This window comes from Periplaneta americana, chromosome 10, assembly GCF_040183065.1.
Source record: "Periplaneta americana isolate PAMFEO1 chromosome 10, P.americana_PAMFEO1_priV1, whole genome shotgun sequence".
Lineage (NCBI taxonomy): Eukaryota > Metazoa > Arthropoda > Insecta > Blattodea > Blattidae > Periplaneta > Periplaneta americana.
Window position 1 is genome coordinate 85,777,617 of NC_091126.1, and position 19,170 is coordinate 85,796,786.

General features: G+C 33.2%; 1 protein-coding gene across 1 annotated transcript in view; it reads left to right on the plus strand.

Moving 5' to 3' along the window:
• Window positions 1–2,597: 2,597 nt before the first annotated feature.
• Window positions 2,598–19,170, plus strand: part of LOC138707855 (uncharacterized) — a 153,200-nt gene continuing 136,627 nt past the window's right edge. Inside the window, exon 1 of the mRNA XM_069837840.1 lies at window positions 2,598–2,701. Coding sequence (XP_069693941.1) covers window positions 2,649–2,701 — 53 coding nt within the window. The 5' untranslated portion in view covers window positions 2,598–2,648. The remainder of the gene's footprint in view (window positions 2,702–19,170) is intronic.

Below are 19,170 nucleotides of genomic sequence, written 5' to 3' on the forward strand. Positions count from 1 at the left end.
TTTGCCACTACTGTACATATAAATGGGCTATGTATATAATTGGTGTACTTCCCAAACGCCTCAATATACTGTATATTGAATATCCATATGAAATGGTGCATAACATAACAGAAAATCTGTGAATGAGGTCTTACTAATGCCCATAATATTGGCTGTAATTTGTGGGTTTTCAAAAAACCGACGAGCAGTATTTTCATCATTTGATGTCCCAGGACCACCATGTTTCGGCTTGTCAATAAGAAGCCCTAATTGAGAGCGAAATATAGAAATAATCTCCTGTTTTCTATCTTAAAAAATATCTTTGTTGTTGCCTCTGACTTGCCAAGAACAATGCTTTTAAAGAAAATAATCCTTTTCACGTTGGCACTACATCCAACGTCTGTTAGAATTACTTCGAATGTTTTTCAAAATATTATGAACGCACTTCTCACTTTTAGAAACACATGTTTCAATACATAATTTTTTCAAAACATACATATATATATATATATATATATATATATAGTTCATCTAAGTTGCCACTTTTATTGGCAAGTATTGGAAATAAATCACAGCTCGAAATCATCGGTAGCGGTTGCGAGTCTGAAAAAAAATAACCACATGCAGAGCGGTCAGTAGGAACAAATGAAACTAGGTTAGTCTTAAAGTGCATACTTAAACCTACATTCTGACATAAAAATAAATGTGACTCTGTGTGACTCTGCTGTTATAAGTCAAAGTTTACTTTGATAAATAGTTTTAAAAAATCGCACTTGCCGCCCTTAAGTGAACATGCCGTTTCTAAAAATTCAACGTCATTATGGACATAAAATGTATATAATAATTATCTAGGCCTACCAACCTTGTTCTTCATTTTCCATTTCAGAATCACAAAATGTTTCACTCCCAGAACACAGAAAACAAGCTTGCTTCTTACACTATTTCAGCGTGACTGAGCAATAAAACTGGTTACGGAGGGGAATCCTCATCAACATCATTGTGTGACGTGCGCATGTTTAGTGTCAAAGCTTCTCTCTCATAGGTAAGTATTCTGTGATTCATTAGCAACAACTTGAGATAGGACACGCATAAAAATGAGAACATGTGAAAATTGATTTTGTTCCGGTTAGAATCGCAATCCGTCCCACTGTGCGCTGGATTGAATGGGGAGGCCCCACCCCTTGGCCTGCTCGTTCCTCAAATCTAAATCCCCTATACTTTTGGTTATCAAGAACAACCAATCCACCGGCGTGGCTCAGTCAGTTAAGGCGCTTGCCTGCCGATCTGAAGTTACGCTCGGGCGCGGATTCGATCCCCGCTTGGGCTGATTACCTGGTTAGGTTTTTTCCTCGAGGTTTTCCCCAACCGTCAGGTGAATGCCAGGTAATCTATGGCGAATCCTCGGCCTCATCTCGCCAAATACCATCTTGCTATCACCAATTTCATCGACGCTAAATAACCTCATAGTCGATACAGCATCGTTAAATAACCAACTAAAAAAAACAACCAGGCCAATTTCAAAGAGTGCGTGATTCCTTACGCCGAAGGACAAAGAAATACATTGCCATGAATGGACGTCACATTGAGCACTTTCTATGAACAAGTGTTCAGATCTCAGAAAGTATGTAGGTATTGTAGGACCCATGTTTATTAGACGTATTTTTCTTGTTTTGATGCTTAGTAGCACCTCATAAAATATTGGATACTTTTTAACACCCTGTGTAAGTTGTATATCTCTGTATTATACTTTATCCTGTATCCCCTCTCATCCTGAACTGGACCAGAAATCCGTCCTCTCGGAGCCGGAGCTGTCCAACATTTCTTCCATTTTACATGACAGTCCAAGTTTCACGTTTATAGCACAATATTTGTCTGATTATTGATTGTCTGATTGTTTTACAGACCCTTATCTTGTTATTGTATGGATTGTTCTTGACCTAAACAGATCATTGATTGAAAAGTAAGTAGGTCTAGTCTTGGATTTCAATTGATTCATCATTTTGTCTCTTTACGATCGAGTGCAGCCGTTTTAAGTTTTCCCATCTTTCTCTATCTGTATTATTTAATTGAAGTACTTGTTTTGAATTTATAACACAGTGATTACAAAAACGCAGCTGAAATGAAGTATTGATTCCTAAAAGTGAATGCATTTACTGGTGCAGAGAATGCTGACTTTTTCATCTACTAAAATGTAAATTAAATTTCTTTACTTTTTTACTGCGGTAAGATATTACTTAAAAGAGAGATATTTGTTTGCTTTAAATTATTCATCGGAATATAATGTAGACCTACGTAATGAAATATTCTATGTGGTACTTTATTTCATTTTAAACCGAAAACTGGTCTTATTCTTGGGCTTCAAAGACTACGTAATTAGTTATAGGCCTAATCGTAACATTCGAGATGCTCAATAAATTAAAGCGTGTAAAGATTAGTGTAATGTTATTTAATACATAACTAAATTAAAATAGGTACGAAAGCAAATGTAAGCCAGTGCATTGAGACCGTGGTAATCACGTGACTTCAGACAGTGACATATGCGCCTAGAATCGCTATCTTCCATTGGATCGCCAAGTGTTAAGTGACGGAGTAGTTTCAAACTATTTTGGAATAAAATTACTATCGGTCGACTTCATCCTCAGTACGCGCGTAACCTGTCGCCTGCACACATGGCGATGGCAGCGGGGTCATTCAGAGGCAAAACCGTCTCTCCGCCCTCGAGGTAAATTTTTACTGATTTAAATTTCATACGAAATAATAATTCGAGACATTTCTAATTTTCATACATTTTGAAGCTGTGGCACGTGTTGAGAATTTAGTGAAGAATGCTTTATTTGCACATTAATACGAAATTTAGAAAGGACGTAATGTGATTCTGCAAAAAAATTCTAGATTTTTCACGGAAGTACATGATTACAGCAGCGAAAATATTGTTTCCGGTAAATCTTCTGTCGATCCCGTCTGTACGTGTGTGCACAGAGAGGTATCTTTTAATATAATGCATTGTTCTTGTTCTTTTAGAGTAGGTCTACCTACGAGTTAATTTATCCACGAATTATATGCATGAAATATATTACAGTTAATAATAATAGTAATAATAATAATAATAATAATAATAATAATAATAATAATAATAATAATAATAATAATAATGTTTTATTTAACCTGGGAGAGTTAAGGCCATACGGCCTTCTCCAACATTCAACCAGGTGTAAAACTGCGTTACAAAAATCACTACAAATTTACAAAGTACACTGCAATTTTACACACAAAACTGAATAAGATAATAATAATATAATTTAAACAACAATGAAGTAGAAATCAGACATAATATATAACATATAGAAAGAAAGGAAAATGCATAATAAAATGTGGACAGCAGGTCAAAATAAATGAGACATACAAAATATAAAAATATAAGACAATTAATAATAATAATAATAATAATAATAATAATAAAATACAAAAAACGATTAGGGAAAACACGGAAATTTTACTTGAAGCAAGTAAAGCGATCGGTTTGGAAGTAAATCCCGAAAAGACAAAGTATATGATTATGTCTCGTGACCAGAATATTGTACGAAATGGAAATATAAAAATTGCAGATTTATCCTTCGAAGAGGTGGAAAAATTCAAATATCTTGGAGCAACAGTAACAAATATAAATGACACTCGGGAGGAAATTAAACGCAGAATAAATATGGGAAATGCGTGTTATTATTCGGTTGAGAAGCTCTTATCATCCAGTCTGCTGTCCAGAAATCTGAAAGTTAGAATTTATAAAACAGTTATATTACCGGTTCTTCTGTATGGTTGTGAAACTTGGACTCTCACTCTGAGAGGGGAACATAGGTTAAGGGTGTTTGAGAATAAGGTGCTTAGGAAAATATTTGGGGCTAAGCGGGATGAAGTTACAGGAGAATGGAGAAAGTTACACAACACAGAACTGCACGCATTGTATTCTTCACCTGACATAATTAGGAACATTAAATCCAGACGTTTGAGATGGACAGGGCATGTAGCACGTATGGGCGAATCCAGAAATGCATATAGAGTGTTAGTTGGGAGACCGGAGGGAAAAAGACCTTTAGGGAGGCCGAGACGTAGATGGGAGGATAATATTAAAATGGATTTGAGGGAGGTGGGGTATGATGATAGAGACTGGATTAATCTTGCACAGGATAGGGACCGCTGGCGGGCTTATGTGAGGGCGGCAATGAACCTTCGGGTTCCTTGAAAGCCATTTGTAAGTAAGTAATAATAATAATAATAATAATGATAATAATAATAACAATAATAATAATAATAATAATAATAATAATAATAATAATAATAATGGTTTATTTAACCTAGGAGAGTTAAGGCCATACGGCCTTCTCTAACACTCAACCAGGAGTAAAACTGCGTTACAAAAAAAAAAAAACTACAAATTTACAAAGTACACTACAATTTTACACACAAAACTGAATAAGATAATAATAATATAATTTAAACAACAAGGAAGTAGAAATCAGATATAATATATAACATATGGAAAGAAAGGAAAATGCATAATAAAATGTGGACAGCAGGTCAAAATAAATGAGAGATACAAGGTATAAAAATATAAGACAATTATTGATAATAATAATACGGCCTAATAATAATAATAATAATAATAATAATAATAGTAATAAAATAGTGAAGTACAAAGCATACAATGAAAACAATATTTTTAGTTACACACAGTAAGGAAAATTATGATTATATATAGCTCAAATTACCACATTATAGGTATGCCATTATCGGGAAATATGAAAACAAAAAGATAAAATTAATCAGATATCACTAGAATATAAAAAATGTGAATACGTGGAAACATGCAATACAACACTTGTCATAAGAGTAAGTTAGTTTGGAGACTCGTCATAAGATAATTTTCTAACTTGGATTTGAAAGATTTAAATGTTCGGCAGTTCTTGACTTCAGGCGGCAGTAAAAATTAAACAGACTTTATTTGAAATAATAATAAAAAATGTCGAGTTATTCTGATTAAAATTTAAATATTTTCGGGATGCTTTCTATTACGTGGAATAAACTGACAAATGACACGCTAAATGCAGTACCGACGAAAAAATTCTTACCATTTAATTATTATTGCTTTTCACGCGAATTAATCTCTACGTCTCAACTTCTTCGTGGCGCATTTAGTATTAAAGCTACCACCACTAACAGCGACTGAATCTTAACAATGCAAGTAGGAAATATCCCTCAAGCGCGAATGGCTTCTGTTATTCTGGTTGGCTAAAAATCCGATCCCTTCGTGAACAAAGTCGCTTGAAGAGGGGTATAATTATTATGATATATAGAGACTTACTTCTACTTTTTCAATTCCAATTATTCAAATCCCAAAACTCCTCAGGCTACATCAGAACAAATAGGGAAGTATAGTTGCAAGCTTGTCATTGTTCAGGGATTGGCATTCCTTTTCGTAAACACATTTGCTACGAGTGAGTGAACGACTTAAGCAAGGTGTAATATAGTTTGATATTGTTATCAATTTTAAACGCCAATGTTAGTAAAAAGAAAAGTAAAATTAGATAAGATTACAATATAGGTGTACGGTCAAGTATGGCTATTATGATACAAAAAATAATGCTGTAATTTTTCTATCAAAGCATATACAAAGTTGAAAAAATTAAGCCATGTGCTTCAGACGTTTAAGAAGGCTTTCCAGTCAAATTTATTTGGTATTTGTAATAATGGATAAAATTAAAACAAAACCAGTGTATCAAAATAGCCTTCTGTGTGGGCTATTGTGATATACCTATAGGGCTATTCTGATACAGTGCTATAAATCTGATCATATTATAAAGGGTAACGAAGTAAGGCTATTGTGATACACAGATACTTAATGTATCGCTTGTAAAAGTTCGGTTGAAAACACATTAGGGGAGAGTCGGGTAGTATCGGACATCGGGTAATATTGGACAGTGAGTTTCTTTCATCTACCACACGATGATAATACCTGATTGACATGGTTACGTTTCTGTGATGTCGCATAGAGAAACGTAACCATGTCATTCAGGTACTACCATATGGTGGTAGATGAAAGAAACGCACTGTCCGATATTACCCGATGTCCGATACTACCCGACTCTCCCCTAAAACTGACTGAGTTTTAGCAAGTTTTTAGCAGTGATCTCTTTTACTGAAAATTTAACACCTTATTGCGAATGATAAAAAATTGCTGCGTCTCCTAACAATTTTTTGTGTAAGGAAATAGATTGAGTAACTTATTATACAGTGTGTATTGATAAAATACTCGTAACTTTTTTTAAAAATAATTATGAACGTTTTTTCCAACGTTGTCTTAAATTTTAGCAGTAAGAAGGATGCATATTAAACTAAAATGTTAGGTAAATATGTAAAAATAAGTTTATATATGTATTTTTTTTAACTTATACAGCACTGTAGATCCCAAAATGTCAACTCAAACTTCCCTCAAAAGCCGAGATATTATGAAATATCTGTCGAGAGTACTGCATTATTTTTAGTTAGAAAATTGATCAACTTCGTCAATTTCTTTCATAATAAACGCAATATCATAATAGCCCTTCTAAAGTATCATAATAGCCCTAAAAGATATATTAAAATATCCTTAAAAAGTGTATCATAATAGCCCTTCCCCTTCACACACTAATTACTGCTAGACTGATCAACATTCAGAGCTTTAAAACAAATTAAGCTGACATTATTCTGAGTAAAAGGAAAATTAAAGAATTATTCCACACTTATTCATTCAAGAGCAATAACTAAAGTAACCGAACATCATGTCAAAACTTTTCAACGTAAAGAATTGCCTTCTTTATGCATGTATGAATCTAATAATGATTTTCTTAAAACTTTGATCAATATTGCTCCTTAAAGAGCATATAATGTACTTCCATAATCACAGTTTTAAACATTTTTAAATTTAGATTTTAAAGTTTGTATCAGATTAGCTCAACTTTATTTGGCGTATCATATCAATCCTACTTGACCCTAGCTACTTTATGTCAATGTATGACTTGAGGCTTTCCCGGCGTTTGATGTAGAATAACTCTTCTCGGGTTCTCAGCCAGGTGAGTTGGAGATTAGCTTCCAAGCTTTCGACGGCTAGCTCTGCCATCTTCTTCGTTCCTGAAGAAGATGGCAGAGCTAGCCGTCGAAAGCTTGGAAGCTAATCTCCAACTCACCTGGCTGAGAACCCGAGAAGAGTTATTCTACTTTATGTCACTTTGTACAAATCAATTGCATACTGTACCTCTCTTTAAGCCATAGCCTACCACATGTTATTGAAGTCAAAGTAGTTTCTTACTTTTGGATTATAAATAATTTCTTTCTTGTGCAATCAAAAAGGAACTATGTTCGCCTTCTTATTTGAGTGCATATTCAATTACTTCTTACGTATGTTTTTTCAATAGTAGCAAATACTCTATAACAATAATACTGGAAAGCTTGCCTGTTTAGCATTGCAAGCGGCGGCGAAAAGTTACTTGTGCTGCTATCTAGCGGCTTGGATTGTTTATACACTTCTTGCGGGGTGCTAGGTTACATGAGGAAAAATGGAGAGGTGTTCATTTGATGTCAATAAAAATACAAATCAATAGTTTTATTTATAGTCACAAGGTTCACAACGTTTTAAATTAATAAGAAGTTACAAAGTTATTGGAATAGAAATGAAATGAAACAATTCTCGTATTTTCATATGTAATTATGATTTAGTTGTGCATGAATTTAGTAACTTTCATACATTGCGCATTTCGTTTCTTAGCTAATGGTTAACCATTTTATTTTTGATGTAACAATTTATTTGCACACTGAAATATTTGTCAGTCAATATACTGGCACAGTTGCTGCTTTAGGGATGAAGTCTGTATCTTGTATTTTATCTTTTACATCAAGCAGATGCGATTTTAAAATTTCCGCTGGCATTGCATCTTTTGATAGAAAATAACTTATGCGTAGTTTGCTTTAACATTTTGCACATTCCTCGAATAACGAAAACCAGTGCTTGGTTTCCAAATGACACTTCTGAAATTTTTACATCAGTTGAAGTTTGTTGATTATGCCTATCTATAACTAATTCAATGAATCCCTCAAAGTATCTGTTTTAGCATTGTAAGTAAGTTATATTTTCTTTTAAAGACATTTTATCGTCAACAATAATAGTTATAACCTTTTCATTCAATGGTACAATATCGGATTTTATTTTTAATAATTAATTGTAGAATGGTGCGATTTATACCGGGCCTATACCAAATTCATGAAGTCAATTTTTGAGAGATCTACTGTAACTGTTGGTAAACATAATTTTCTTCTTAGAAATCTTTCGTCTTGAGGTGAACATTAATGGAATGTTGCGGCAAAACTTTTATCGCAACTGGAATATCGTTTCCCCATTTCCTTCTTTTTAAGCACACTTGTGACTAATTAATCCATCACTTTGAACAATTTTAATTAAATCGGCATTTAGACTTGCTGTGTTTAGAGCTGTCATTTCCGCTTGAGCCAGTTTTTGTCTTTTAGGATTTCTTGCATCGTAAAAAAATGATCTTAATTTAGTGAAATATTAATAATGCCTTTAAAATATAGGACTAGACATATTATTTGTCCGAATAATTACCTGAATCACTTATTATGAAAAAACATGAGTCCACTTTCTTCACAAAATCAACAATTCACATTTTTATGTTACGTATCCGAAGACACACTATTTGGATAAAAAAGTAAAGACTTTCAATTTTGTATACGGAGAAACTATATATAAAGAAATTATGTTTTATATGAACAATGTAAAGTACATTTATGCAGTTTAGAAACAGTTTCAGTTAACATAGAGAATACTGTATTTCATTGCTAATGCACTATCTAATTACACGATGGAGGAGTATGGTCTGTCGTTTCTGTCTAATATCAGAAAACCCGCAGCTTCCTCGATGCAAGATCTAATATGTTTATTTGGGACCTTCGCGATTATTTTATGGTGCTTTGATTTTGACTCATATTTTCGGAAGAAAGATCTGTTAAATTTAGTGAAGGAATAACTATTATCTTCAGTCTGTTATTAAAAACAGAGTATTAAAAATTAACAGTCCTACGGCTGATTTGAAACTTCGGTATACTTTTCCAATTTATTACACTCTATTTTTACTTATCCCTAATGGTTATTGAAATCCGATAATCAAAAGTGATCTGAATATATTTTGTGATTTTTGCACATAATAGGCTATATTCTATCCCTCTAATTTTAAACGTTTCTTCTAGAACTGTTGACAGTGTTTTAGTTAGTGCTCGTATTTTGCTGATGATATTGTTTGTGTTTTGTTTTTTTAAGAAGTTTAGATAAGGACGCAAATAGCGATGGTAGCTGACGCGTCCTATTAAACCTCATTAACTAACTTCTGTCTTTTATTTACCTATATGAGCATGGCACAACTAAAAGACAAAAGCAAATAACTGTAGTACCGGTAGTAGAAGCAGTAATAATAATAATAATAATAATAATAGTAATAATAATAATAATAATCATCATCATCTTGTAACAGAAAAGTAATATTCTACTGGTGTTTACATGACTACTCCCAATCTCTATCTTTTGGAAATCTGAAGAAAGATCTAGTATATTTTGCTAGGCATAGTTTTTACAAAACATAGAACAAACATTTCCACATTTAACTGACATTGTATAGGCTACAACTATAATGAGAATAATCCTTAGGACATCATGTGTTTGTGTCCACACCTGTGGAGTAACGGTCAGCATGTCTGGCAGCGAAACAAGGTGGCACGGGTTCGAATCCCGATCGGGGCAAGTTACCTGGTTGAGGTTTTTTCCGGGGCTTTCCCTCAACCCAATGCGAGCAAATGCTGGGTAACTTTCGGTGCTGGACCCCGGACTCATTTCACCGTCATTATCATCTTCATCTCATTCAGACGCTAAATAATCTGAGATGTTGATTCAGCGTCGTAAAATAACATAATAAAATAAAATAAATAAAAATCAAGTGTTTGTTGAAGAACAAAGCTCATATCACAGTTCAACGCGCTATTCGTCACGTCATCCTCGCTGCCTACAATCCCTGCCGCTAGATAGCACTGGGGAGTCATTCGCCACTTTTACCGTGAACTTTCCGGTATTATCATTGTAGAGTATGTGATAGTAGTTTAAGAGAAAAAACTATGAGCAGTAGGCTAATGAGGCCAGTCATTAACAACATGATAAAGAAACTACTGATTTGTTTCCAAACGCTTAAATATAATAAAATGATAAATGATAAATTATCGGTAAGTCTATGTCATCTCCGTGACACATCTTTATTTGCACATTTGACATGTAAAGTGTAAGATGAAAATGATGTTGCAATAAATAAAACTAATTAATATCTAATAACCACTTAAAGAATAATGGACTAATGTTTAAAATGACAGTACTTACACAGCTCTTCATCTATACGTGAACGCGTCAATTCGGTTATACATCTGTAACTTGCAATTTTTTTGCAACATTTTATATTCTATAGTTCGACGGGCCAGTTCAAAAGGGAAACAACTGGAAATTTATACTTTTGAGAATGCTGCGTTTTAAAGTTTCATGTTGCTGTGAAAAATTCAATTAACGTCACTCTAATTTGAAACTTATAGTATACAGGATGAACCGTAAGTAATGTCATTAATTTGAGGGAGTTATTCTTTGAGATATTACAAACAAAAAATATATAATACAATTTTGCTCGTTCTTGCATCCTTTTGGAGATAAAAACTGTTTTATGTGAAGTATTTCATAGTGTGTTTTGGGAAGCCACTGATTTAATTTCCAATATGCTTAGTCAGTTTAAGAGAGCAGTGGATTATGATAATAAATGATTGAAAGAATTTTAGTTCTGTCCTTTAAATATGCAGAAATTTGATCCCAACAAATGTAACTTTTCGTTCTGCAGAGGAATTTTACAATTTTACATTTAAAGGACAAAACTAAAGTTATTTCAATAATTTATTATCATAATACACTGCTCTCTTAAACTGACTGAGCATATTGGGAATTAAATCAATGGCTTTAGCAAAATACGCACTGAAATGTTTCATAAAAAAACATTTTTATCTCGGAAAAGAATGTATGCATTTATTTACACTGCAAGAGGACAAACATCCGGTGGCAGTGTTAACTTAATTATAATTACACACAATAATTACAATTCATAATAGTAGACAATTGATAATAAAATAGTTAAAATAATCTATTTAATAAGTAAACTTAATTTTTCATGACAACTTATAACATTGATACTCTCACTATTTTCACTTCACTCTCATCTCACTCACTGCACTGGCACTATGACACATTTCACTAACACTTTAGAACATATTTCACTCACACTATATAGGCTAACACATTTCACTCACACTATATAGGCTAATACATTTCACTGACAATATAGAACACATTTCACTGACACTATACATTTTTACTGATCGAAATTATTCACTGCCACTGTAAGCCATAGGAAGCGAAAAGGAGCGAAATTTTCGTTTGAAATACCTCTAAGAATAGCCCCATAAAATTAATTCCATTACACGCGATTCGCCCTGTACATAACACACCATTAACATAATTAGGAGTAATTTCAATGACTCTTTGATTGTTCACAGTAACATGAAACTTTAAAATGCAGTTTTCTCAAAACTTTAAATTTTGAGACGTTTCCCTTTAGAAGGCCAGAAGAATTTTTCTTCCAAAAGAATAATTTTGTAACCTGTAATATTATTCAAACATTAACTATATGGAATAAAATATGCTTGGGAACTATGGCTTTAACTTTTACCTTTTCATGTAAATTAAAGAATAGATTTCAAGTTCGAATAATTGATCATTTTGTATTATTTGCAACAAAGAACGTCGAACAGAGTAATGGAGTTATATCGTTGACTATACATTAAAGAGAATTCAACACCTCGTAAGCACGTTTTTCAGATAAAGTAACTCGTGAGCAATACATATTAACAGCAGTTTATGGAAGAAATAGGAAAGGAAGGACGAGCTGATAAACTTCGTGCCAGAGTGTGAGGGGTGTTCAAAAATTGACATTTTCGTGTTTTATGACGGAAATGTAATTTTACTTTGAATAAATTCGTCAGATACAAAGTCGTGTGAAATCCCTTTTTTAACAATGGATCCCATTTTGCACTTGTTAGCACGTTCCACCTCGGCGGACATAGACATAAGATTGCTATTTCAAGTTACACGCTATCGGAGTACATATTTTATGCAACGATATAAAATGATGACAGGGGATTCGTAGAACTCATAAAATTGCGTGGAATGTTTAAAATTAAGTGGTTGATGGTTGTATAATTTCAAATATTTGTACGTCACCTCTTGATGAGAATCATCTTAGCATAATCATAAAACACAGAACTTGAAATTTTGGTGAATATCATAACCAGCGCAACAAAATAAATACATTTCCTTCTGAAAGCACTGGCAATATCTTGAATGTAATAAATAGGCTTGTAATGTTGGGAACCGATAGGATGCGTTACGGTGGTTTTAAGTTGACTATCCGTTCACCATTCAGTACTCTAGCATGCATAAACGGTGTACCTGCTGAATACTCCGTTCGCCAGTCAATACCGTAGCATGCGTAAACAATGTACCTGCTGAATAAAAAATGCCAAAGATTAAAGGTTCTCAGGCGCATATTTTTGCAGCGGAATTTGGTGAGTGTTTTGAAGTGAATGACGGGAACATTACACGTAAATTATGTAATGCAAACGTATGAGGTGGCAAATGAAATTATACAGAAACATTGTAGCACAAGAAAAGAAAGGAAATTCAAACCCACGAATAATTCTACGATAATTCTACTGCACATAACGAATGGTACGTAAAAACATATCTTTGTAATGCTATGTAGCGTATATTAACTTTTAGAGCTGTTCAGATTTGTTTATATGCACCTTGTTATTCGCAAAATCGATCGCAGAACCAAGTCAATGTCCTCGTACTAGCTCATGTCCTCGGCCTATGTACCTTGCTGCAGTCAACTTGTGTAATCGGTCCCCAACACTACAAGCCTAGTAATTAATATACGATGATATTCAAACTTCATTAATTTTTAATGACGATATGTTGCTGTCTGCATCGGTGCGCCTTCGCTAAGGAACAAGATGCACGTAGACTATTACAGATACGGCAACGGAAATTTTTCCCCAACAGGTAGGTGCCTACTGAAACGTTCCACGTTACAAACGAAAATCCAAGTAAATTTATAACAAATGAATTGCTAGTGGCTACATTTGATGGGCCTAAGGCACAATAAGTATTTGAATGTTATGCATTGACTCGGTTACAACAGGCTTCTACATGCCACTACTAGACCGTAGACTACAGTCTTGCCTGGATTATATATTATATAAAAATTCCAATAATTCCCTGGAAATCTTACCAAGTGGCTATGAAAGCTTGATAACAGATAATTATACAACTTTCTCGCTCTTTTCATTTTTAAAAAGTAGTAATGAATTATATGTTGAACAAAAATTTTTTTTCGAACGACTTTATAATTAACTATGATAATTTAACTTCATATATAAAGAAAGAAACATGATATGCTATTATGAATTACGACGACTTGAAAAATTTCCCTTGATTTCTTGTACCAAATGCTGAATAATTTACTGATAAGGCTGCGGTCACATTGGAGACACGCTTGGGCAAGTAAATTGGAAGCGCCTGCGTGCCCAAGCGTGCCCGAAGAAACAAAATTCGTGAATGTCCGTTTGAAACTACTGGTGGCGTGGCGAAGTTGTTCACACTGGATGCAAGTTACAAGCGCAAGCTTGTACACGCTTGTTCACCCGTCATCGCCGATAAAATAAATTTGTTTTCTTTTAGCACGCTTGCTCACTTGCCTGTGTGACGTGATTTGTTTGTAGATTGGAAAAGGGACTTAGACAGTTTTTTTCTAATTACGAATCTACATAAGAACTAATTTCAATTTATATATCCAATTGAATTAAATAAAACTTCACCTCAAAGTGACCATAATACTGCCTTCTGAAGATACACAAATTCGGAAGTTTGAGTGCTGTGATATTTTTGGTGATTTTCTCAAGTATACAATAAAATATTTCTGGTATTATTCTAAAATAATTAAATAATAATTCTGCTGGCTTAAGAAGATCGGGAAAATGTGTTTATAATCTTCATCTTCTTTTCTGACGTTAAAACATTCGTCCACCAATTCTGGGAAAATGTGTTTATAAAATCCATATTCTTTTCTGACGTCAAAACATTCGTCCACCAATTCTTTCCTTAACTTTTCTGCACCTACCGTTAAAAACTTCAACACACCACTTTATTGCAGCCAGTGGCACCACACATCCAGCGCAAACTACTTCAAGCTGGGTGGGGCTTGCATATACGGGCAAAAGACTATTATAAAAACTTATCGGGACGCCCTCTAAATTTGTTCATTTTAATGAGAAAGTAATACCCATAAACTATTGCGTTAATGAGACAACAGCAAGGTGTGCCTCAATCACCCTAAAATATTTTACTTTTTTATTCCTTTTCATCACTTCATATTTCAATGAGTTCATTTTCTTATTATTTTTATTTTCATTCATACTTTCTCAATCAGTTTGCCCAGCTTCGATGTCGGGAGCCGGAAAATATACGCACATACACAAAATAACAGAAAGAAAATGGAGTAGAAATTAGAAACGGAAAGAATTTGCCTTTCATTTATTATAGAGTGATGGAAGTAGAGCGAGTTAATTTTGTTTTATTTCTTAGTTGTTTATAAAGTCGATTTCTTGACATCTCGATATTGATTGTGGAAACTATCTGTAGAATTAACTGCTTGTCCTTTTCGTTTTCTGTCAATATTCGACTGCATTCTTGCATCAGTTTAACTCCATGTTCTGCAGCATCATTAACTACTTTCAGTCTCTTTACTTTTTCCAAACTTTCCTCGAAACTGTCATTGATTTCCCATGTAGGATTATTTTCAGTGAATGCTGTTGAAATTGAAAATCTTTCGAAAAATTTCATCTTATTAGATACAAACGTTTCAAGCCTTCTGTCAAGCAGTATGTTTATGTCTTTGGATGGAAGACTACCTTTTTAGAAGATTCGTTCAGACTTTCAGTAGTATTCTGTGCTTCTACCATCAGTTTTTTAATCTGTTGGAATGCTAGTTTCAGAGAAAGCGAATGGTATTGTTTCAGGTTCTCAATACCATAGATCAGTGATTCTCAGAGTCGGGTCCCCGAAGCTGACTGAGGGTGCGCGAATATTTTGGTCAGGGAGACCTATTTTCTTCATTCACAAGGATTCAGAAGTAGACTCTGGTTTTGTTTTGGTGTCTTTTAATATCAACTTTGCTGTTACATATTAATGAAGACCATCTACTGTTTCCAGAACAGTATTATATTATTTTCGTTTTGTTGAATTCCAATATAGGCCTACCGTTTGCAAAATATAACAGAAATGTCACTACTCATATTCACTTAATATAGTCCTAAAATGTAACCTACCCTTCATTCCATTGACAACTTTGAAGGCGAAAATACTGATCTGTGGAAAGGGGGTCCGGTATTAAGTTTGAGAACAATTGTCATAGATTATTACAAAGTTCTTTTTCCGTTTCTACTACACTGATTTCATTAGAAGGATGCTCTAAATTGAACTCGGACACACTAGGTGGTCCTGGAAGAACGTCTAATTGATTGAAGATGATCCTAAAGAAATTTTGTCTTCCTAAAAATAAAAAAATATTATATACATATTATTGTATTTAAAAGTACAAGCAATTAATTTACTTTCGTTGTATTCTTAAAGAAAGTAAGTTCAGTAAAATAAAATTAGCAATAACACAGCTACCTTAGAAAATCAATGATTATGATTAATTTATTATTATTATTATTATTAATATTAATATTATTATTATTATTATTATTATTATTATTATTATTGAAAATTCATATTAAAGACAATCTCCTAAATATGTTAAACAATTTAATAATTTAATTTAAAATAATTATTGTACAAATAACTATGTAGGTTTGTTAAACTACCTTGTTTAGATTTTTCACTCCGCCAACAAGCTCGCTTGGACTTCACTACTTCGTTGTGGAATGCTCTTTTCCTTTCCTTTTCGAGAATGATTTGATCGGTTCCGCTCATTGAACCTGGTCGGCCTTTTTTTGATTTGATTCAAGAGAAACTGCTTATGTTCTTCAATTTTAATCACCTGACAGAGCATATTCATGTGCGACGTTGAAAAATTCCTCTAATTTTTCTATAAATACCCGATATTTCCTTTTTAGGTCTGAGTTCTCCGTTTCGAACATCCCTGCAGCCCTCTGTACTCATTACATAACGAATCCATCTTTTCCTAACTTCGTTGGAATTTTCCCATTGGAATTCATAGTGTTTCCAAAAAAAAAAAAGTAACTTCTTTTACCACAAGGTGTGCACAAGATCTCACATCAAGGTTCAATTTTCGCATGTTATAAAGAAAACATCTTTAAAATTGTAATTGCACAATTTGATTTTTATCACGACCTATAAGACAGAGTTTGTCACGTTCTCTTGTTTCCATTTTCACTGTCACTTGAAACACGGCAATTGAGGTATTTAGCTCGATGTAGAAGAAAAGAACGCTACTTACTTTCTTGTCTCTGCAAGCAAACACTTATGCGCAAAATTTTAATTCATATACATTTTGAATGCTTTCAAATTTTAATTGAAAGGTTTTTTATCCAAATATATGTATTAAAGTGTAGTAAATAGTGCACTATTGGTGGAATAATAAACTGCCGCTAGGACCACCCTTACTCCGGAAATTATCCTGCCGCTATCTTCAAAGTGGATGCGGCCCCTCTTACTTTTGTGGGAATGAGTTCTTATTTTATACTATTTGTTTCTGCATGTAAATGAATAAATTGAGGGGGCGTCCCATAAAAAAATCGAAATTTGAAAAATAAAGTCCATCCTAGACTGGAAGTGGCTACTTACACCCAGTATGACCACACGTTAGCGCAAGCTTCTTCAGGTACCTTTGGGCACGCTGGCGCTTCCATTCAGTTGCCCAAGCGTGCCTCCAATGTGCCCGCAGCCTAATGTCTACAACAGTTATAACACGGGAGCTTTCAAGCAAATTGAAAAAAAAAAAAATCAAACCGTGGATTACGATTGGCATTATAACATCGATTCGTATGAGAGATGAAATCGCCAGGAAATTAAAAAAGGAACCATTTAATACTGAATTAAAAAACCTTTAAAAACATCGAAACGTGTTCCCTAAGGTCATGAAAAAACATGAAAGTTAAATAACATTCTGAGAGATAAAACGACTCTAAAATTCTGGCAAGTAACAAAAGAAGAAACAAATACGAACACAAATAGAAAACCTTTTTACATCAATGAAATATTGTCTTCACACGGTAAAATTCTGCATAAAAACATGAAATTGTTTCAGAATTCAATGGCTATTTTTCAAATATTGCACATAACATTACTTCTATTATTACAAATAACCTCAAGCAACATTACTAGTATTAATAATAATAATAATAATAATAATAACAATAATAATAACAATAAAATTTATAATAATAACAATCACAGTATTAGTTATAATAACAAAGTCAACACTTTCAGTAATACCAATGATAATGGAACAATCATACTAACGAAAATCATTTTGAGAACATTATTCTAGACCCACCTTCGTCTATGATTTTGTTTCCTGTTACTGAAACAGAGTTAATAAAAATTACTAAAACTTTGAAGAACAATACTTCTCCTGGTTCAGACTGCTTATTGTTCAAAACGTTAAAGTAAAAAGTAAAAAAGTAAATCCGTGGCGCTAAAGCCCATGAAGGGCCAAGACCGACCAGAACGGAGGTATCGTGTGGTTAGCACGATGATCCCCCCAGTCGTTATGAAACGTTAAAGTACCTCATTTATTACATAGCGAAACCGTTAGTCCATATTTTCTATTTGTGTTTTATACATGGCACATTTCCTTCAAAATTAAAACATGCTGTTATTCTTCCAATTTATAAATCTGGCTAAAAGAATGATATGGATAATTATAGGCTCAAATCAATCGTAAAGTATGTATAGTCAAGTAATTTCGTAGGATAAAAAAATAGTGAATAATTTTTCTTAATCTAATGCAAAGAGAAGGAACATATTAATTTATCCCAACGTAAGTATTGGTCAAGTATTATTACGAGATACTTAACTTGAGGAGACTCATTTAGAATAGGACAGTTACAAATGTTAAAAGTAGAATTTGATGTATGCATTTTTAAATACCAGAGACGATCAGGAGATTTCATACCAACAGATGTTAACGAAAATAACACAACCGTGGTTTTAGTATGATTTGAGACAAGTAGATTGGAATCAAATCAAATTTTAATCAAAGTGATGCCATTATTTCAATTAAGGTAGATATCACCCCATGTTCTGCCTGCGAAAAGAACAGTGTCGTCCGAATACGAAAATAACTCACCATTTAATTTTTCTAAATTAATTGACAGTATATCATTAATACATATTAAAAACAAAATAAGAGTAAGGATAGTCCCCTGTGGGCACCGATATTAATATTTCGAATGATAGGTAAAGTCATTATCAATTTTGGTCACATGTGTTCCGTTTCTAAGAAGCAAACATTTCAAAACGATTCCATGAAATTTATAGCAATGTCTTCTTGAATTTCGTACATAAAAGCCGAAATATACTTAATTTAGTATTAACATAAATGCAAAACTGAAAGACCAGATAAAATAAGCTTGGCAGAAACTAAATGTACCACAATTGTAGCTTTTAAAGAGTGTAGCAACTTCGGTTCAAGGCTCAGTAACAAGGTAACAGCTAAAGTCCCAAAATTCAATTTGCTAATGCTTCTTATTTTAATAAAATCAATTACAAATTATTCTTTAGGAAAAAAATATAAAGTTTCATGTATTGTAATAACTATATTTTTCTTTTTCATATTTTTACATCTTATTCTGTCAATTAATGAAATACTTATTTTAAAATAATGACATGTTTCTGGAATGATTTTTCCAAGTGCTTGTGGAAGGATGAATGCAGAAAATTTTATATCTTCAAATGAACGTCCAGTTGATAAATATCTTAACATCACT